This window comes from Aspergillus tanneri, assembly GCF_003426965.1.
Source record: "Aspergillus tanneri strain NIH1004 chromosome Unknown AapTan_2_pilon_pilon_pilon, whole genome shotgun sequence".
NCBI lineage: Eukaryota > Fungi > Ascomycota > Eurotiomycetes > Eurotiales > Aspergillaceae > Aspergillus > Aspergillus tanneri.
In genome coordinates this window covers 5,317,794-5,338,311 of record NW_022984629.1, presented here as the reverse complement: position 1 = coordinate 5,338,311, position 20,518 = coordinate 5,317,794, and the positions used below count along the sequence as shown (strand labels likewise).

General features: G+C 44.5%; 8 protein-coding genes across 8 annotated transcripts; 3 read left to right on the top strand and 5 right to left on the bottom strand.

Annotated features, from left to right (window-relative positions):
- Positions 1-1,852: 1,852 nt before the first annotated feature.
- On the bottom strand, positions 1,853-2,440 carry ATNIH1004_001678 (uncharacterized protein; the record flags this gene model as incomplete). Its single annotated transcript, XM_033566377.1, has 2 exons — positions 1,853-2,040; positions 2,092-2,440. The coding sequence occupies 2 exons, from the start codon at positions 2,438-2,440 to the stop codon at positions 1,853-1,855; spliced, it is 537 nt and encodes a 178-aa protein (XP_033432134.1).
- A 355-nt stretch (positions 2,441-2,795) lies between these two features.
- ATNIH1004_001677 (uncharacterized protein) lies at positions 2,796-3,160 on the bottom strand (the record flags this gene model as incomplete). The annotated part of the gene is made up of 2 exons (XM_033566376.1): positions 2,796-3,089; positions 3,137-3,160. The coding sequence occupies 2 exons, from the start codon at positions 3,158-3,160 to the stop codon at positions 2,796-2,798; spliced, it is 318 nt and encodes a 105-aa protein (XP_033432133.1).
- Positions 3,161-4,503: 1,343 nt separating this feature from the next.
- hrmA lies at positions 4,504-5,699 on the bottom strand (the record flags this gene model as incomplete). The annotated part of the gene is made up of 3 exons (XM_033566375.1): positions 4,504-4,760; positions 4,813-5,202; positions 5,270-5,699. The coding sequence occupies 3 exons, from the start codon at positions 5,697-5,699 to the stop codon at positions 4,504-4,506; spliced, it is 1,077 nt and encodes a 358-aa protein (XP_033432132.1).
- Positions 5,700-6,518: 819 nt separating this feature from the next.
- ATNIH1004_001675 (type II toxin-antitoxin system death-on-curing family toxin) lies at positions 6,519-6,977 on the top strand (the record flags this gene model as incomplete). Its single annotated transcript, XM_033566374.1, has 1 exon — positions 6,519-6,977. The coding sequence occupies one exon, from the start codon at positions 6,519-6,521 to the stop codon at positions 6,975-6,977; it is 459 nt and encodes a 152-aa protein (XP_033432131.1).
- A 3,769-nt stretch (positions 6,978-10,746) lies between these two features.
- ATNIH1004_001674 (uncharacterized protein) lies at positions 10,747-11,333 on the bottom strand (the record flags this gene model as incomplete). Its single annotated transcript, XM_033566373.1, has 2 exons — positions 10,747-10,925; positions 10,982-11,333. 2 exons carry the CDS (start codon positions 11,331-11,333, stop codon positions 10,747-10,749), a joined length of 531 nt encoding a protein of 176 aa, XP_033432130.1.
- A 1,081-nt stretch (positions 11,334-12,414) lies between these two features.
- ATNIH1004_001673 (uncharacterized protein) lies at positions 12,415-13,467 on the top strand (the record flags this gene model as incomplete). Its single annotated transcript, XM_033566372.1, has 3 exons — positions 12,415-12,814; positions 12,868-12,987; positions 13,094-13,467. The coding sequence occupies 3 exons, from the start codon at positions 12,415-12,417 to the stop codon at positions 13,465-13,467; spliced, it is 894 nt and encodes a 297-aa protein (XP_033432129.1).
- A 4,246-nt stretch (positions 13,468-17,713) lies between these two features.
- On the bottom strand, positions 17,714-18,889 carry ATNIH1004_001672 (uncharacterized protein; the record flags this gene model as incomplete). Its single annotated transcript, XM_033566371.1, has 2 exons — positions 17,714-18,387; positions 18,439-18,889. 2 exons carry the CDS (start codon positions 18,887-18,889, stop codon positions 17,714-17,716), a joined length of 1,125 nt encoding a protein of 374 aa, XP_033432128.1.
- Positions 18,890-19,746: 857 nt separating this feature from the next.
- On the top strand, positions 19,747-20,106 carry ATNIH1004_001671 (uncharacterized protein; the record flags this gene model as incomplete). The annotated part of the gene is made up of 1 exon (XM_033566370.1): positions 19,747-20,106. The coding sequence occupies one exon, from the start codon at positions 19,747-19,749 to the stop codon at positions 20,104-20,106; it is 360 nt and encodes a 119-aa protein (XP_033432127.1).
- Positions 20,107-20,518: the final 412 nt, after the last annotated feature.

Here is a 20,518-nt window from a genome sequence, read left to right as displayed (position 1 = left end):
ATCGGCAATGTACCCTGTGAGAAGGATTTATAAACAATGCTCTCCTTGCCTTGGTCTTATACACCAATGCCTTTCTTCTTCTATATCGTAATATGGACACTATATCGCTGGACCAAGCGCTGATTGGCTTATACTTTCAGTTTGAATGTCCTGCCCAACAACTATCTCTGATGATTTGCTTATCAAGAGGATAAGGCCGGCAGATAGGGTGGTTCGGCCATTAACCCAAATAGACTTGCCAAGGGTGACGTTCGTACTACCGATCAAGCCGGGTCCATCTACACGAAGCGCAGTGTAGACAGCCTGGGAGAAGTTCAGGGGAGTGAAGGTTGTTTTATACGTGCGGAGGAGGGTGAATGTTCCATCTAGTTAATACAATCAGTGGAATTCCATCACTAGTCAAACGACCACGGCCTTACGCCTTTGTATAGTAGATTCCTGACAGGAATAAGGTGCACATCAATCCCAGTTTTTGGGATAATGACGCCCGTGCCATCTGGTCCTATCTCACTCTCCCTTGGCAGAGGAAGCGTCCCATCCAGCCAGTTATTTATCTGTGGAATAAGAGTAAGTATTTTAGCTTCCACTTCCTCATCATCTAGGACGTGCAGATGATGTGAACAGTTGCTCCAGCCTTCAGCAACTGGTTCCCTGCTGGATCGCAAATTACAAGCCAAATTTCTGCGTTCGCTGTACACATTTTTGAGGCCAAGCGGCTGGCGGTCGAAATAAATGGGGGCGGCATAATTCAGGTGACGGAGGAGAGCATAATTGTTTGGGCAAACAAATTCAGTGGACAGGTGTAATCGACCTTAAAAACTTTTTAATTTAATCTGTTCGATGCCTCTGATAAAGTAAATCTTACCAGTCTGCAATTGAGTATTATCTGTGGTCGGCGGGTTGTTGCAATGGGGTTTCTCCAAATCTTCGTCATAGTGTTCGAGCATATACTGAACATTAAAACATCTATTGCCGTAGGGCAACTCATGAGCGGGAATTGAAGCCCCGATGGACATCTGATAGCAGTAAATAAATGTTTGGAAATCAGTCTTTCTCATACAGAGACCGTTGTGGGTGCCATCTTTCTCCGTTCGAAAATGCCTATACAAGGTATCCGAGCGAGGGAAGCCGCGGAGACATTTCGGACAAAGAAATCTGATCGGTGTCTGCTCTATAACCTTCTTCAGAGTATTAAACTGCCTCTCGGTCTTAGGCATTTTGCGTTTAGAACTCAGGAGGAATACCAGCAGGTTGGAGGTATGAAAAGTTCGACTCTTTAGATTACCTAGTTGGTCGCGAAGTAGTTTGTCGAACAATTACTGTTCAGCCGAAAAGGTGTCTAGAGGTATTTCAAGCCAATGCAGTAATTTTATAAGTTGATATAGTTCATCTGACCCCACTTGAAACAAAAATACGTGGTGACCCGGGAAGATTAGGACCACTTGTGTCTTGCCCATCACAGCATTGTTGGCTGTGGTCACAGAGTAAAACGTAAATCGTTACCGTACTAAAGAAGCCATTAGGTACGACGAATAATCTACCTCAAAATAGTTGAACGACGAATTATACAGGTAATCTAGGCACCACAATTTTCAGCGTATGAATTGTACGCCGACAGGAATATATTCAGGCACCAAGATCCAAAGCTCGACCAAACATGTTACTTCAACTGCCTAGTACATAATCTAACAATCCACATTAAGTACTAGGATACCATCACTAGTTCGTCGAAAATCCTTACAAAGCTGTCTATGTTTCTGTTCGAGTAGAGCTGTGAGTATTCCATACTGCACAAGCCTTTTAATAATCGCCGTACTACTCTCTTCACTGGTTTCTTGAAGCTGTCTTTAGCCTAATGCTCGTTCAATGCGGTATCATCTGGGCCGCCAAGTGACCAGTTGTTCCAGCCCATGGTATTGCTTTCAGCGTGGGTTATTTCGCCTTGCGATAGGTAATTGGACGGAATCGGGACCGGATCTATATCGGAGAGTGAAAAAAGCTCATGCGGCCATGCTGACCGATTGGATATGAGCATCGGGTCTTGGAGTGGTTTAGTTTATCAGCGTTTTGATTACAGCAGTGAACACGTACCAGCAACCGGAGCACTATCACGAGTTGTGTCTGGAGATGTATACTGACTCTCAGTATCTTGTCCATAGTGCTGGACTATAAACAGGACATCGAAGCGCTTAGAATCAAATGGCAGCTTCTCAGCGGGGATTGAAGCCCTAAGAGCCTTTTGATAGCAGGAGAGGAACCTTTTAAAATCAGTGTCTCTGACACTTAGGCCCGCATGGACCTCATCCTCTTCGGCTCGAAAGTGGCGGTATAAGAGATCTGAACGTGGGAAACCTTGAAGACATTGGGGGAAAATAAACCTTATCGATGACTTGTGTATAATCTCTTTGAGAGTGTCACACTGTCTTTGAACGCTAGCCATGTTGTCCCCGAAGAAGAATGACAGCGGGTTAAAGATAGCAATGTTTTTATTCGGGATTATCGAGGATTAAGTAGTCTACTAGTCCAGATTAGAAGCTGTTTACCTCAAATTATTGGTCAACGTCTCTCTCGCTCATTCTCGAGCACACAGCTAAGGTAAAATACGGTCTCCTAGATTGAGAGGGAAGGCCCCTTATTGCTTGCGCGTCGTCTGGATGCTACCTTTTTTTTTTTTCCTTTAGGAGAATACTAAGATAGATCCTTGACTGGAGTAGTTCTCGCATCTACTTCGGTAGAATACGTATAGTCCATGCAGCTAATTCCAGATACTGTGGATTCCAAACCCCTCTCCAGCCTCATTCAAAGATGCTAACTGGATCAGAGGGATTACGGATAGAAATCCGCTTACGTTTGTCCTTGGCCTCTTCTCGAAGTTGATCCAATTCCTCCTCAAGGAAACGTCCCTTCCGCACTGATTCCGCAATCTTGTCCAACGCACTGCAGTTCCACCCTGCAGCAACAACTGCACTTGTTGCTTGCGGTCCAATTGACTTTAGTTCGCTCCAGAGGAGATAGTCAGGGAAAAGACCGCGGCGAATCGTCACCACCAGATCGTCAGCGCCTCTTCCCACATCAATGAAGACTATAGCCTAAGCAATTATTAGACCAGCAATCTATGATGCAATATGGTCCTGACCTCATCCTTTTGGACACCGCTCATAATTAATCTCAGTCTCTTTTTTATGCCCTTCCAAAGCGGAATTATTCTAGCGAAACAATCCATTGGTACTCTGAAGCAAGCAACATAAGGATGGACTTGGGACGCGGGAAAGACTTGAAGGATGCAGAAGATACACCAATTTGGGGAGCAGTCTGCCTACCCGCAAATAGTATGCGTACAGTTCTATACTTATAACCTCACAAACTGTCTCGATTCCATCCTTTGTCTGCTGAAAGTACTCCTTGCTTTGCAGCTACAATTAGGGTTTAGATAAGACCATCACGCCATCTCTACGCGTTGATAGTCTCGGGGTACGTAAATCTCCCAGCCAACATGTGGTTTACCTATATCCTATAACGAGTAAGAACTACAGGGAACTTCGTAAATGTAGTGGAGTTTGCTTCGTAGATTCGTGGCACGGACACCTAGCTCCATGCCAATTACAGCACTAAATTCGGTAGTCAGTGGAGAGTTGACTTTGTATTGTAATAAATAAGGTTGGGGAATAGAATCACTAAAGGGTAGAAAGGGTCAGATCCGGGTAATTGGCGAAGCTGGTAGAAATAGGAGAAGTTGGTAGTAATAGGAGAACTTGCTATAAATAGGAGAAGTTGGTAGAAATAGAAGTTGGTAGAAATAGAAGTTGGTAGAAATAGAAGTTGGTAGAAATAGAAGTTTGGGATAGTTGACAAGGTCCCAGCCGAAACCTTTTCCCCCGTACCTAATGGTTAGATCCATCTTGCCAAGGTACCTGAAGAAAATAACGCACGTGATAAACCTGCGTTTATGAGATAGTGGGGTTGGGCAAGCAACCCCTCCATTTTCATGGCTTCTCATAATTCCTTGACTCTTAGAGAAACTGTCCGCTCGCCACACAGTGGACATTTATGTGAGAATTTTCCACCTTACTCTATCTTGCTATTCCACTTGGCTATTCTTAGGGTAATTCCTAAGTACCATACCGCACACATCGCGTCCAATTCGCGGCAAATTTGCGACCGATCTTCAAATATCCAGGACCAACAGTGGCTTTGACATGACAGAGGAAACGGCTAGTGAATTGGTATTACTTCCATCAGAATTTTTCAGTATTTACTTTGTACGCTAATGATCCACAGAGCAATCGTTGGAAGCCCCTCACTGTCCCGGAAACCTTTTTCGATGACTGTTACGTTCAACCATTCAACTATATCGTGGCGGAAAATGCTGAGAGAAGGCTCTATTGCTTTGGATGCGAAAGTATCGAATTTCTGACATCAAAGAGTGCAAAGATATGGTCTACACGTGGAGATGGGGAAATGGTACTTCCCGTGAATATTATGGTGTATATACGACAGGGCAAGTCAAAGGTGATTTGGTAATGCATGTAACGAGTTCGCTATGATAATACCAAGGCCGAAGCCGATGCGCAAACGGATGATGCCGTACTGGGGCTGCTTGCGACATATATCAACAGTAACACAGTCTGTTGTCCTAATAAGTGAATGTTCAATTTCCCACTTCCGCAGCTGGCTCTCTTGAATCGCCTGACAGATTTGGGGACCGAAGATTGAGTCGATAGCTGAGACAGAGGCACCTTCAATTGTAAAGTAGGCATTACCTACTAGAAATAAATAAGCACATCAACATCTAGTAGAAATATTACTACTCACGATCTTCTGTCGCTGATATAATTGGCCCTTGCTGTTGTAGTAAAACTCTTGCAGAATTTGTGACCAATTGCTCCCTCGAATTAGTTTCGAGCGAAAACAAACTCCGGTACGCTGTCGGAAACAGGCTGCGGATTAGATCACTGCCGAATCCGATGTTTAGGCATACAATCGCATCTTCAGAGTTATTTCGAGGGAACTTGGACCTTATACTCTCCGTTATACGAGAGATTGAACTTTTTGCTTTCTCGATAAGTCGGCCTGCAGAACTCTCAACAGCCGAATAAATCCGCTCGCCGAAAATATCGGCGACAGCGTCCAAATTAGATGCGTTGTATGTCCATGAATCCTCAGTTCCCGCACCTGTAGTGGGCGTTGGTGTCTGGCAATCATCTGGAGAAAATTAGTGTTGATCTGTATAGACTAATAATTATGATAATGATAATAAATCAGTACGAACCAGGAACGAAAAGTAGTTCGGCCAGCCTTTTAAAATTGGTGCTTTCAAAAACGCCAACCTTTTCAGCTGCATTTTCAAGGATTGATCGTGTGCTTCGGTTGACTTTGATTCTAGGCTGCTTGCTTAGATGTTGGCTAACTGCGACCAAATCAATGCGCGGGCAAGCTCGAGCCGAAACTGCAAGTAAGAAGGGAAGAAAGATACGAGTATAATTCTCTAGGACATCTAAATAAACCCCCTGCGCTTTTTTGTGTCTATATTGCGACATATACTCCCCCTTGGAACGTCGTGTTTGTATGCGGGGTAACCGAAGAGACGGTTTACAGAATATCAAAAGACGTTCTTCAAGGGTGTCCCAATATAAAGGCTGTATTGTGCGACTGCATCGGAGATCATCATAGATTCGGGAAATGGCCGATAATGTCGACATACTGCAGTGGGGTAGCAATACAAATTGGTAGAAATAGCCGAAGCTGGTAGAAATAGGAGAAGTTAGTAGAAACAATAGGAGACGCTGGTAGAAAGAGGGGAAACCGGTAGAAATAGGGGAAACTGGTAGAAATAGGGGAAGCTGGTAGAAATAGGGGAAGCTGGTAGAAATAGGAGAAGCTGGTAGAAATAGGAGAAGCTGGTAGAAATAAGCTGAATGTGTGAGACAACTTCCTCCAACAGTTTATTGGCGAGCAGTATATTCTGACTGTAGTTAAGAATGTACATCTAGCAGCACTGGGACTTTTAGTAGAGGTACATTTACCTATTGCCCAACCGGCGTTCAGGCTCGTTGCAGGGGTGCTTTGACCCTATCATCCTGCATTATTTGTATCGTATTGTTGCCGCCAGCTAACGTAGCCAAATAGGGAACATCCAGTCATACTCCATTATTATATGCAAGCAGAAGAGCTGCGTACTAGGAGATGGGGCTAGAGTGGCTCATTGGTGAATGAGGTGAAATTTTAGCGCATAGGAAGCGCCTGTTGACTGTTGCTGCAACCCAACAGCCTTGTAGGTAGCATTGGACGAGTGAGATATTTACAAAAGATTCGATAGCTCTGATTATCAGCTTATTAAAAGGAATATAAATGCTCCCATCTTTGATTTTATTAAAGTTGGACACCGGCTGAGCAGAACAGCGCCTTCCTTATAGTCTATCTTTTCTATTTGACCCTAGAGGGAGTGACCGATAGTTGCTTCGTGAAAATAACAAGTTATCTATACATACATCTCACTTCCTGCCACCTTTTTTTAAAGAATGGCTACGAAAAAGCTTCTCTTTTTAACAGCCTCCCAAGTTCAGCGACTTCATGCGAGATATGTCGTCTCCAATGCTGTCCCGATTCAGCCAAGCATGCTGGAGTCTGCAGTCCATTCACCGATGAACATGAAACACTACACAATGGAGGAAGATGTGTTTCGGCTTGCTGCAAATCTTGCGGAGAAAATAATGAAAAACCATGCCTTTCAAGATGGGAATAAACGCACCGCCTTACTGGCGGCCGATATGTTCTTGAAAATCAACGGCTACTATCTTCAGAAAGTGCCATTCGCGGAGGATACGCACAACAAAGGCCTGGCAAATGCTCACGTTGCCGTTGTTACCAATCAGTGGACCGCTGATCAGTTAGGAGCCTACTATAAATCAGTGGCAGCACCCCTTGTTCCATTTACTGCAGAAGTCTTGGAATATAGAAATTCAGCTACCGAGTACTAGAAGCCAACCTCCACAGCAATCGTCGACATTTCAATCAACTTCTAAGTAATTTTCTGATGGCACCATTCTACTACATATGCAGTTTCGTGAACCTCAAGTGGGAATTATCACCACGGGCTATTCACCCGCTCAAAGTCTTATTTGTCTTTTCATTTATTCTGGGGAAAGCATAGGAGAATAAAGGTGCAAATTGCTTTGTGCTTATTTGTACCACCTTATCTACCGTGATTTGCTGTGTTGAGATGTATTTATTTCATCGCACTCTCTTTGACATAGCACAGCATTGATCAGTAAATATCCAAGTCCAAGTATGAATTGACTCCGACGTAATACTACAGGCAAATCCAGACAGTGTTATTGTTAGACGTAAAATTTCAAGCATTCATAAGGTTAACTAGCTTGGCATCTTCAATAACAACATTGGAAGTTCTCGCTTTTCACCCATCGATACACAGCAACGCGCCTTCTGGAGTCCTAAAAATACTGTGTTTGATATAGTTACAGGGAAAACAGTCTTGGAATTACATATCCTTCAGCTGGCCGAGTACATGTTCCAGGTTCTGTCCAGTAGCGCTTGCATTCTCAGCAAACTTTGCTATATAAACATTATCGATCAGTATCCGTAAGACTGGCAGGATTGGTGTTCTAATTGTATACCATCAGGAGTTCCATCTAGAACTATCTCATGCATCTTTCCACTCAAGAATAAAGTTGCAGGGCTTGTATTTAACTCTGTTTGGTGAGGAATTTGGCCCGGGAAATAGAGGCGAGGATAACACGATGGCCCTACCATTGAAGACAGACTGTTAACACCGATTGCGTAAATCACTTGCACAAAGACAGCTTACCAAATCCGAAGTGTTGCGAGTCGTGGAAGAATGTAAGCTTACATCTATCTTCAGCACTGGCAGCAGAAGCAGATGTAAAAGGACTGGCAGCACGGAGAGCATTCCCAACCCCAGGATCAATTAAGACATAAGTTTCTCCCGGGTCACCAATAATAACCTGCACCTTCCTGGAAACCAAATTTCCTCTCGCGTCATAGTTAATGAAATCCGTCGTGGCTCGATGAAAACAACGCGTGTTAGAAACACTTCCAGCTCTGTGTAAAGAAAGCAAGGACCGAGAAGCACTGCGAAACATATGGGATTGAACTTGAAGACTAAGGTCAGTAAAGAGTCAGGCAATCTATTCACATCTGAGGCGTAAGCAAGTATGTTAAGAGCTCAAAATGGTAAATTAAACTGGGGCCGATGTTCTTAAAGCAAAGCCCCCAGGATTCCCGTTTCCCGGAGCGGAAAAATTAGGTCGGCGGTCTAAAAGTCCCACATAGGCCCCCAACTAAATGTATTCCTCTCTGTGGAGCCGACAATGAGATAACTGATTGGCTGTTCGTTGTCCAGGTACTCTCTCCCTATGAAGCACTTAAAGAACGTGACTTACCCACAAAGCACTGCTCAAAATCATTCCAAATCAATCTACTGTAGCGTGGGAAAAATTCCTGGCTGTGTTATGATGAGTCAGTCCTGAATGAGGCAGTTGAATCTCAAAAAGAACGGGGAGCGGCTTAGGTGCAGGAGGATCCGATGCGCAGTGTGGATCTTATTCCAGATTGTATCGTCGGATTCCTTAACGACCGCGCCAAGTAAGGAGACGAGTTGGTAGTTATTAAGTTGTCGGAGCTGATAGAAGAAGTAAGCCTCTTGACATCACTCAAAAGGCTCTTCGGACTATTAACGGAGGTCAGGGTTGGCAATTCAGGGGACGCTTCGTAACGCTGACATGAGATCAAGTGCTAGATTTTGCAGGTCCGAGGAATTAGTAAAATCACCATTTTCCTGTTGGCGCTCACCTTCAATATCCCACAGACGCAAAGAGTCGGTCGAGCGAGGAAGGCCTAAACTTTCTCTAGTCGATTTAAAGCTGTCACCGAAACCATTTAACCGATCTCCTATCGGTATTCTCGGAGACTCATTTATTGCCATGGTTAGGCTATCAATCAAAATAATGCGGTGATAAGCCTGTGCTGAAAGGGTCTTCATAAATAAATCCCAACAGAGTGGACGCCGGCCTCATGGGCGGGGAAGGTTTAAAGTTGGAAGCAGGAATATTCTTCTCCGCGATTTCATCCAGAAGGTCGTTATACACCATCTCCCAGGTCATTAGTTTACGTCCTGCCAAGTTTGTCCAAGCGATGTCCCGTGTCGGCGCTCGCAAATCTCGGAGAGTAAAAGCCAATACCTGGCCTAGCGTGGTTTAAGTGCAGCTGGTTATCACTATTCGGATCGCAATATTAACAATTCGCCGGTACACACAAAGCCATACTCTAGACCTCCATGAATCATGTAAGAAAATGTTTTGGTGATTACTGCTGACACGGCACACCGACAGATGTCTTCCTCTGGTTATTCCTCTCTTTGTAAGCGGAGTACTTTATCAAGATCCATGTCTTGTAGTCCAGACTTAATATGGGGAGAGAAACTTTATGGGGTGCCATGTACTCGATAATAAAGGCCGGGACCTTTCCCTCTGGGCTCCTATTATAAACAAAGAACTGGTCGGCCCGAGATCGAGAGTTTCTAGGTTGTGTAATTTTTAGGCTTCTTCCTGGAGACTGAGCCGAGAGGTCAGCACTTCCCGATTTTGCGGCCACACGACCGAGCGTCGTGGCTGCCTTTGAGTTAGGCTCAGAGAGCTCATATCTGCCACTATATTTGACTCTCCGTTAGGGCATTGGCGTGGTTTTCGAAGGTGACGTCTCCATTCAGACAAAAGGTTTGTCAAAGTCGCAGATTCGCGTGTAGCTGCTTGATGACTGAAACAACGCGTGACTCAACAGTCTGTCGTTAAAAGTAACCCGAATCCAGCTGCGAGCTTACCGTCCTCTCTCGAGCCTTTTTTCCATATTCCTTCAACGCTAATAATGGTGCAAAAAGGCGTTCGGACACGAACTCGGTATTCATTAGGTCCTCCCATATTAAAATTTATTCACTTAGAAAGTTAGTCCACTCTCGACTCTTGGCTGGGCGGAGTTTACGGTCGACGTTCGCAGGGTCGTCCTTTGTGGAGGAGTCTTTTACTTTCTAGATGGAGAGACCGAGAAATAAATGCACTTGGCAGGCTTCGAGAAAATCGGAAAGCGTTGTTTCTTGAGTCTGGAGCTTCAGTTGTTCCTCAGCTCGCTCTCGGAGTCGCTGTTCTTCTCATAGTTGCTGCTCCTCTTCACGGAGTCGCTGCTGTTCTATCTGGGATCGTTCGGCTTGCTCCCTGAGTCGCTACTCTTCTTCAAGGCGCCAGCGCAACTCCTGTATCTCCTGGAGGGATATTCTCGCTGCCGTCAAGCTGAGTGTTCATCAAACTGATTGTGATAGATGTTTGGGCGGATGCCGCCAGAAATCTCCTAACCAATAAGAATGGTTTGCGGGCTACGGCCAATGATTTTGTTTGGTCTACAGCCTGGACCTCATCCGTTGCTCCAGTAATGCGCTGCCACTATTGGTGGGTGGATACAAAATCAGACCAATTAGATCCCTCTTCCCAAGCAACATGAACCAGACGAGAACCAGAAGAGCAATTAACCTTTCCTCTGTACTGCAACACTACTTTACCTTGGCCCTTGGTCCCCTTCCGTTACAGTCTAAGACGGGAAATCGAAGCATTTAATTATTAAGAATACCGTCCTCACAATGTACAAAAATAGTGGTACTTGAAACTTCTAGCCCACGCAGGTCAGCTCAGCAAAATTTTGTGATCTCGTGCCATCTTGTCGCTAATTTTCATTCCATGTGATATCATCAGGACTACCAAGTAGCCAGTTGTTCCACTCCATGATGCTCTCAGCCTCGACTATTGCGCCTTGTGATGGGCAAACAGAGGTCGAAAAGTCCGTATCCAAGGGTGATTCAGGCCCATGCGGCAATACCGACTCAGTGAATATGTTTACTGGACCTGGGCATGAATTATTTCTGTCAACCTATCAAGCTCAATGGTAATTGCGGACTTACTGTATGTTGAGCCTCTCTGACTAGTCGTGACTGGGGGTATGCGCTGATGCTTCTCAACATCTTCTCCATAGTGCTCAACTACAAACAAGACCTCAAAGCATTTAAAGCCAATGGGCAGTTCCACAGCAGAAATAGAAGCTCCAATAGCCGTTTGATAACAGGAGAGGAACGTGTTATGGTCCGTGTCTCTCATATCCAGGCCCTTGTGGATGTCATCCTGCTGTTCTCGGAAATGGCGGTATAAGGTATCAGAACGGGGAAAACCTCGTAGACATTGGGGGCAAATGAGCCTCATCGAGGACTTCTGTATAATGCGTTTAAGGACGTCGCACTGCCTCTGCAAACCAGACATATTGTCCCGAAGAAGAGTGATACCAGGTCAAGTTAACTTCGATAGAACCTGTACTCCTGAAATACCCAGTGATACACCGGTCTCAAGCAGTGTGAAAGCACAACAATCGGGATATAGATAAACTAAGCAATAAAGAGACGAAAAATTAGAGAGAATATACAGACTATTTGACCCGTTATTGCCACCTTTCAACATTCAAACAACTTACTGTTAATTGGCTTCCCCGTTGTGTGGAAGCTGCAGGAATGGCGTTCTATTGTATGATATTACTGGTGATGGCTCTTTAATAAGTTCTTCGTTTTGCCAGAGTGTTGAATGAGTGCCAAGAGGCTTCGATATGGCAAGGAGGCTTTAATTTCGATGTCTATCACCACACCTTCGCTATGCAGGTTTCTGGGCACAGCAACCTCCTGAAGGAGCGGAGGTGAGTGGAGTAATGCTGTGAGAGCTGATGATGTTCCAAGAAATATGCCTCCTTATATGTCTTTTGGAGTCGTGGTCCTACCCTCTCGCCATCCTATTCAGATGTGCCGCAGGATGCATGATCATGTTCTTGATCGCGTCAGGCTGTATGTCATTGGGCCGTGAGATGTACAATGTGTCCTGGCACATATTGAACTAAACGGGATATTCCAGCGTAGCTATCCAAAATAGCTCGAGATATACCGAACGGATCTATCATTCCGTATGCGACTAATGTCGCCTTGCTCTCCTATACTTTCAAGGGCATATGTCGATTGACTTTTTAGCTTAAGCTACGTTCGTATTTAAAACAGCCTTGTAATAACTGGCTCTTGCCCTAGGTGCTTATCTTTTTACGTGCAGTGGAAAATTATCCAGGTCTAGGAAGACGTGATTGGACTGCGGGTATCACATAGCCTGCAGATCTTTTATGCCTGCTTAACCATTGGTCATTGCGATTTGGGTCATATTTGATGTTTACCTAACTTTGTATATAATTTCCACATGACCTTATTTTACATATGTAAACCCATTTCCTAAAATATTTTAAACTCTACATCTCGCCCACTTTACCCCTCATCAAAGCCGACCAAGAAACTAAGCGATCAAGTCCTCCCATATGTCATCCCGATCAGAGCAGCCAGCCTTTACAACCAATCGCGTGCAGGAGCTCGCTAGTGAGATTAATTCAGCCCTTGAGACAATTAGGCATGGAAGACTTCTGTTTAATGGCGACGAATTAGAAGCTCTGGAAACTGCGAGCCATGGTCTTGCCAAAATCGCAGCTAACGTCTTCGAAGAAGTCCAGGCATTGGGAAAGAGGCGGAAGCGCACAGTTGTCTCAGAAGGACAGAGACTATTATCCAATGCAGAGACCGTCAAAACAGAACTAATGGCTACCCACAGGCTAAAAAATCAAGTCACTTTCGTGAGAAATATACAGCTCTTCTTCATACCTCCCATCGAATCGAAGCTTGATTCTTCAGCAGTTAAGGCAAGGAAGAAATTAACTCGCGAGCGTGCGGACGAATTCGAAGCCTGAAACCCGATGGAATAATTTTATGGGCGGCAGCATTTGCACCAAGCGTATGGGATTCGAATGTTCTGTCCAAAAGTACTTTCGACTTCGTCCTCGAATTTTTGGAGTCCGATAAGCCACATCAATGGCCGACCGTTATCTATGATGTATTGGGTATGCTGGGAGCAGAAAAACCACTCCGAAGTTCAAATGAGTTTGAAGTATTCTTAAATGGAAAGTACGCCTTACATATGCTAAAACTTAGACTAACACATATCAGAGGTGAAAGTTAGCGCAGAAAATGCTCAAAATGAACCTCGACTAGAGATGCAACAGGCGGAGTTACAGCAGTATGAAGCTCCAAATGTTGATGGTTGGTGTCACAACGCTCTTAGGAAGACGACTGGCTTACAAAAAGCAGAAGCTGCCCAAGAATTTATCGAGATTGCATTTCTCGTTCCCCCTTCCAGACTCGAGGAGCTCTTGAAACTTCATCCTCCGTCAGCAGCCCTTCATAGCGTTATTCTCACAATTCCCATTGCAGATCGTGTCGCAAGCATCGTTATTTCTATACCACGAGACGATGCAATCCGATTCGGTTATCAGTCCACCTTACCAGTGATATTCAACTCGAACTCTCTTTCTGCGTTATGAGCCTCACGTCTACCAGCATAGCCTCGAAATGACACCCATTTGGTATGAATCCCATGTATAACCCGCTTTTGCGGACCGCTTCCCATTTCACCGTTCTTTGTCCGTCGCGGACCCTTATGCAGCCGAAAACTTTTGATGATGGTGGTGGTCGGAACAGCACCAATCGTTCTGTGAGGGCGCTCTCGAAAAGTCTAACATTATAAGACGCCCAACTTTCTTCGACGTCCACCTTCGACTCCTCGAAAGTACTTCCAAACTAAAGATAGCGGTTAGCTTCATGTGATTTAGAAACGATTACATCAATAACAAACATGATTTACAGCTTCTTCTGCAAGTTTAGCCTTATCCTGTGAAATTTCGTCCGATATAAGCACATAGTTCCTGGTTTCCATTGCCAATTTATGGATCGCCGCCTGATGAATAAATTTGCTTTTAGACGTAGATGAGCTTTTGCCGCAGGTTTTGAAAAAACGTCCTTGGTGAGATGTACACTCGTCCGCCACCGCTGAGGAAAACAATGAAACGATCACAAGTTGACCATGGAGAAATAGTAGAAAAGCAGGCAGAGAATGATCCTTTCTTCAATGCGTTTCACGGGGCAAAGTGTGACATTAGAAGATTTCAGTATCATGGGCCTGTCTGAGCAGCCTACAAGGGCATCAAAAAGAGGGGTTAACAGAAGTTCGTCACCTACGGTCATGTGATATAGTGGGGGTTCAGCACCAATTTTGAATCATGCGTTGCCGAATTGTGCCACTGAAATAGGGAATTATGAATCTATTAAAGACGTCATCGATATATGTATAGGGGTCATCTGACAGGATACCTTTACAATAACGAAGCTGCACACATTGGATGAGAAATGGTCAGTGGTTGGGCAGCAATTCATTTTTAGAACATATCGTCAGGAAGCAATAAATTGGATTATTTTCGGCTATGTATGCTATTCAGCTTTTTGGGATTCCTTTCTAAATTTTTAAAATGAATTCAAGTAGGGACGCAAACGAATACGAATAATCAAGATATTTCTAGTTGAACAATATTCGTACGAATATAATTCCTTATTCGTATAATTATACGTCATGCTTTTCAAGCTTTCCTGACGAGATAAGTCGAGATCATGAGCTGCACAAGACTTGCCCAGGAGGGAAAGGGTGAGGAGAACAATCACCAGGATGGGTATCTAACCTGAATAGGAGTAATTGTAGGCTACAGCCAATGGACTTTCTTTGTTCGTTTGGATCGTATTCCGTTGCTCATGTAATCTGCTTTGATTGGTGGATACCACAACAGACCAATTAGGTCCCCTTTTCTTCTCAAGCGGCATGAAACCCACCGTCGCCTTCGCTGGTCGATGGTGGAGCAAGAACAATTAACCTTTCCTCTGAACTACAACACTACCTTCCACGACACTACTCTTGTGATAGCTACCACGTTGAGCAGAACGCATAAATTGCATTAATCCACCAGTTCCTCACTGTTACGGAAACACTATAATCCGCCCGACTTGGCGGTGAGGAAGTATCTGACGATCCATCAAACCCCTCAATCCTTTAGTTAGTTGAGCACCTAAGATCTAGAGTAGAGCACACAGATAGGAATGCACGAGACTCAGTTGGTTGAGATACTGTGATTCCTGGTGTTTCCACCGAATGACATCTACTTCCTAATTAGGCTTGTTGGCCTGTAGCTGATAGAATAGCTCCCTGCGCATCACTTCCCCTGAATTCCACAACACTCACCGATTTGCCAACAGTGAAAGGAGTGCGTGGACCCCTGATTGGATCCCAACCAGCTGGTCCAATAAATTCGTGAGGGGGACTTCTTCTCTAGATACCTCCTCAACATAGCCTCTCTTGCCATAATCCCAGATTACCGCCCATCTAAAATCGTTAAACTGCGAATATTTAGGTTCAGGATATGCACTTACACCCACTGCGCACAATGGCATTGGCCCTGTCTCTCCATGAGGTGCTCTGGAGGCCAGAGGCAACCTTTCATCTCTTCGACCCCTGGATAGTGATCAGTGACACGAAACTCGATGGTTTTTAAAAGTAATGCAGGGTGGCCTTGGCTCCACTTCAATGAGTTTAGCTCGAGGTTTGCATTAATACACCTGCCAGGCTCGCTGAGAGTAATGGTCCAATGTGCTTTGCAGTGTCCAGTTGTGATAAGTTGAGCCTTAACAGCGTTTTCCCGTGAAGGAGGCATATTAATTAATATCTTCGATAGGATCTGTACTCCTGAATTACCCAGTGATACACCGGTCTCAAGCAGTGGCAAAGCACAACTATCGGAACAAAGATAAACCAAGCAATAAAAAGACGAAAAGCTACGGAGAACAGATGGTCTATTTGATCGGTCATTGCCATCTTGCAACGTTCAATAAGAGTAAAATAAATCTGTAGTAGAATTACTTACTGCTGGCTAACTTCTGGGAGGCTTGGTGTCGTATTATAGGATATAGCTGGGTATGGTAGCACGATAATATCTTCGTCTATCCAAGATGCCGAATGGGTGCTAAGAGGAGTGACAGTCGTTGATATGAATCGAGAACCTTGGAGTTTTATCAAGCTAGCCTCCCTATTTGGGTTTCTGGGTTCGATGCTATCCTGAAGAAGGGCAGGAGGTGGAAGGTCAAGGTCGATATCCTCCCCCCAAGAGAAGGTAGGGGAATAGGGCCGACTTCTCTTTGAGACTCGTGGTTCCCTCAGAAGCTCCTTTAGCCGGTAAAGAAGAGTCCCTAACCAGTGAAAAAAATTCTTTATCCAGTGAAACAAGGTGTCAAAACAATCCATGTATCGAAGAACATATGTTGTCAAAGAGTTCAGCTAGAAGCATGGAAACCTCGTGGTTTAATGCTGTGAGGCTCGGGGCAGACACGCCCGTCTTATTTCTATGCTGTGTGCTATGAATCTGATGGACGTTGTGTCTCTTTCTCCTTTTGCCATCCCCGTTATCTTTATTCTTGTCCGTGATGGACAACTTCCCTTGTGTATTGTCCCAGAATAGAGCCATGGGGAATAGTGAAGTTGGTCACGGCATATCAATTCCTATGCAGGCTAGGGTAAATTTTACCGCACAGCGCGTCCTGCAGATTTAGTCTTGTCAATGTTCGCTTTGTCCTAGCTCTGGTTTGTCGACTGCGGTCGGGAGAAAGATAAGATTCTAATTTACCGACATGAGTAAGATAATCATCAAAGTTTAGTTTTTAAGCCCGTAACTAGCAATAAAGTTGTTTTTGACGTATTTAGCATTTCTTATTGTTAGCTAATGTGCCCACTTTTCATTCAGATTATTCATAGATCTACACTGACGCCGCCTCAAGTTGGTTGAGGTTATAAGAAACTTATCTAAAGACAATATTCTAATGCAACAGAGCATAATCTTGAATCCGCACCGGCACGTGCCTGCTACTCTCATCTTGTTCTTTATTTGTTCTTCTGTGGTGAGTCACTACGTGGAACTCAAAGGGCGAGAAGCTTGTAATTAACTACGTCGTTCAAGGCGGGTTGATTGATGCCCAACTCGAACTGCTGCTAAGGCGGTAAATAGTCAGCAGGTAAGTCACATGACTGATACTTCCCCGCTCACCGGAGCCCCTCCAAATCCTGTCCCAAAATTCCCCGTCGGAGGTGAAGGAATTTACTACAAAGCCAAAGTTGATATTGAAACTATATATTTGCAGACGCGATTCCATTACCGCTGTCCTTCTCATGAACTCTCCAGGAAATCAATACTTTGTGTTGTCCATTAAAGAAACAGGAAGTTTGGCTTCAGTAACCCAAAGGGATAACCTATGAGCCACTGCCAGTCATACCACTTCACCGGGATTAATTATTACCTATTGCACTGTGTACAATCTAAATAAAGGTTTTGATAAACAGACCTGTTCCTATAATCATAATATAACCACGGAGGCCAGAATTCACCTTAATGGTAAGAAGCCTTGTTTATTATGCATCTTCTCTAATTTAGAGTTAGACTTTTGAACCACACGATCTCGATTCCGAGGTAGATTTCTCGACCATCCCTACTAGCACAATAAAGTGGGTTGAGGGTAAGGACCAGTGGGTTTACTGGAAAGGATGCAGCGCTCTTACTGTGTTCAAGAACAGAGGAGAAGGACAGGTACACGGCAAGCTTACCGGTCAAGCAAAACTACGAACTGGTATTGAGCTGTACTTTGTCGGAGGACAAGTTAAGGAAGGATGACATCTGGTGCGGTTGCAAGAAGGGTTGCATTTTATGTATATAGCTTGTTTTGTATTTGAGCGCCGTCTTTCAAACCCAGTGACAAATTGATAATGGCGCCCTCATTAGCTTTGTTTGTAATTATCATGGATACACACTCAGTCACACGATTCCCCTCTTCCAGTTCCTTTCTACGCATTCGGCTAGCTCGGATTGCGCTGTGTATGTCCGGACCAAGTATACGAATAATAGCGTCGTCGAGCACTCCTTTTAGCGTAATATCAGGGTTCGGTATTACTTTGGCCCCTTCGTTGAGAATCAAGTATCGAACTTGCCCTGCTGATTCCACATGCAGATTGAACAATGCCATGGCAAGATACTCGACCTTGCTTTGGTCAATAGCCAAGCTCATAAGGCAATCTACTAATCCGTCAAAAGGGAAGTCCATCGTTACAGCAGCCTTAAGACAAGTGGATTCTCCACACTGATCTCTATCTTTCCTAATCGCACTGCACATATACTGGTCGAAAATGTCCGCGATCCCTTGCAGTGAGGCTTTTTCAAGCACCACATGTTGTGCAGGTCCTTCGATATGTCGTGAGCTGTCGAAGGCATAATTGGGGTCTCTCCGTGTCCCTTCCATAGAGGCTATGGCAAGATCTCTGGTCGAATCACTGTTTGTGGAGGAGTGTCGAGAGTTTTCATTGTGGAAAGACTCCAAGAGACCTAAACACTTTTAGAAAATATATAGAAGAAAGAAACAATTAACTGGCATACCCTCGTCTGTGAAATTTTTGGATATTCTGTGAATGGCGCGGCTAACAGTCGGGTGTGGATGTACATTGGCCACTTTTCTTGCGACAGCTTTCCTGTTTTCTAATGATAGTTCGTGAAATGCAGCAAGAGTGGTGGATCTCTGGTGTTGCCCTTTAAAATGAGCCTTTCCTTTTGTTGCAAGGAAATGTGCTAGCCATGATTTTAGCCCTCCAGTCTCCAAGAAGATGCGTGACGTTACTGATGCATCGGAAGTTCGGGTTCCTAGGAAATGTTTCTTTAACCCTCTGGGGGCTCTTTGACGCGCCCAACTCTTTTCGAGCTGTTGCTCAAATACCTTGATTGAATCTTCAATAATTCTTTGGTCGAGCACGGAAGTCTGGATGGAGGATGTTGTGCCTTCCGTACGAAACATCTGCTCCACTGGGTTCTGCAGTATACGTTGGAAATCCATATTCTGGTGCCCAGATCATTTGGGAAGATAAGGGGTAAAGCAGGCTAATATTTCCCCTTTATTCTTTCTAAATCCATACATGGACACGAGCAACATTTAAAATATGTAAGATAAGAGATTCTATCTTTCTTCGGATAGGGGTTGGGGAAAGTTAAAGGCCTATCTTACCTGATCGGATGTGAAGAGTACCGCCCACATATTAGTTGTACATGTTTAGCCGCCAGCCGTGTCAGCCTCGTCTCTGCAAGGTGCAATCGCATGATCGGTATTCTCTCCTTCCATGGCTCCATTGGCTAGCAGCCACTCCTGCATATGCAATGTGATATCTCCTGCATTAATTGAATGGTCTCACGTGTAGATCGCGAGGAGCCACTTCAGGCAACTACAGGAGAGCATTATGCGCCGACCAATGCGGAAGCCTTGAGAGGCTGTCTCTAGCCATACTTGACTGCTAGTGTAGCGTCTCAATAAATGGATAGCTCCTTATTCCATACAGTGCCAAAAAAAAAAAGAGAACGTATTGGCTAACATTGTGCAACTTAATACCCTATTAACCATGCTTACCCACCACAGCACGGCTTAGAGAAATACGTGAAGCATAATAACACCTTACCAGCAACGTACCGACGCCAAAGCGTATACCCTATTGCTAGTTAACAGGTCGGGGAACAACCCCGCTTTAATACCTTCTAGCCTGGTTGGAAGGCAATTCAATAAGTGGACTATATATGTATTGTCTATCCACCAAAGCTTTAGATTATTGATGTCTACTCTCATCCCATTTATCGTACCCATCCACAATCTACAGGCTAATATTGACATCCCTACTACTGCTACAACTACTACTTTCAACCACTATGTCGAAGGTCCTTAAGCAATTCGAGGAAGCTATTTTTAAGGGAGGGCTTTATAAAAAGCTATTTCAGAAACAAACACCCGGAAAACGCATTGCACCTGTGCAGGCGAGGGACAATGACTCCAAATACCAATTGCGTCTGGACGCGGGCGAGTCCTTGGACGGGATCAAGAACGTGTACTTGCAAGTCAATTCCCAGGCGAAAAACGATTCTCTAGCCAAGTTTAGACAAAAAAAAGGGACAGATGCCAACTTGGCTTCGAGTACGATTGATGAGAACACTCCAGCTGAGTCTCAAGAGGAAGTTGCAAGAAAATTCTGGGAGGAAATGGCGAAGCAAGCGAAAGAGAACCTCAACTGAACGCTTACAGGTAAGTTACGTATCATGTGACTAGGGAAACGAGCTAATAATTGGACTCAGGGCTGCTGCTAGGTGGGGCAAGAGGGCAAGTCTCTGTTTTGATTGTGGATGCATAATTATCCAATCGCGGCTATACTTTGTTATGTTGTGGTGCCAGATATTTGAATTGCTGCAAAGGCTCTAAATATACTTAGGACCCATGCCTCTTGTAAGGTAAAACCTGCAGAACTAGCTAGTCTTTTTGAAGAATTAAATCCGATCATCGCTTGAATGGTCATGTAATTTCACCGCCTTTCTCATCCTAAAATGCCGTAACTAGAATAGGAAGGCGGTATAATAAGCCGTCAAAGGATCGGAGTTGTTGGGTAGCATGGACTCTTTTTAGCTCGGGTTAACAGATCGACCGGACACA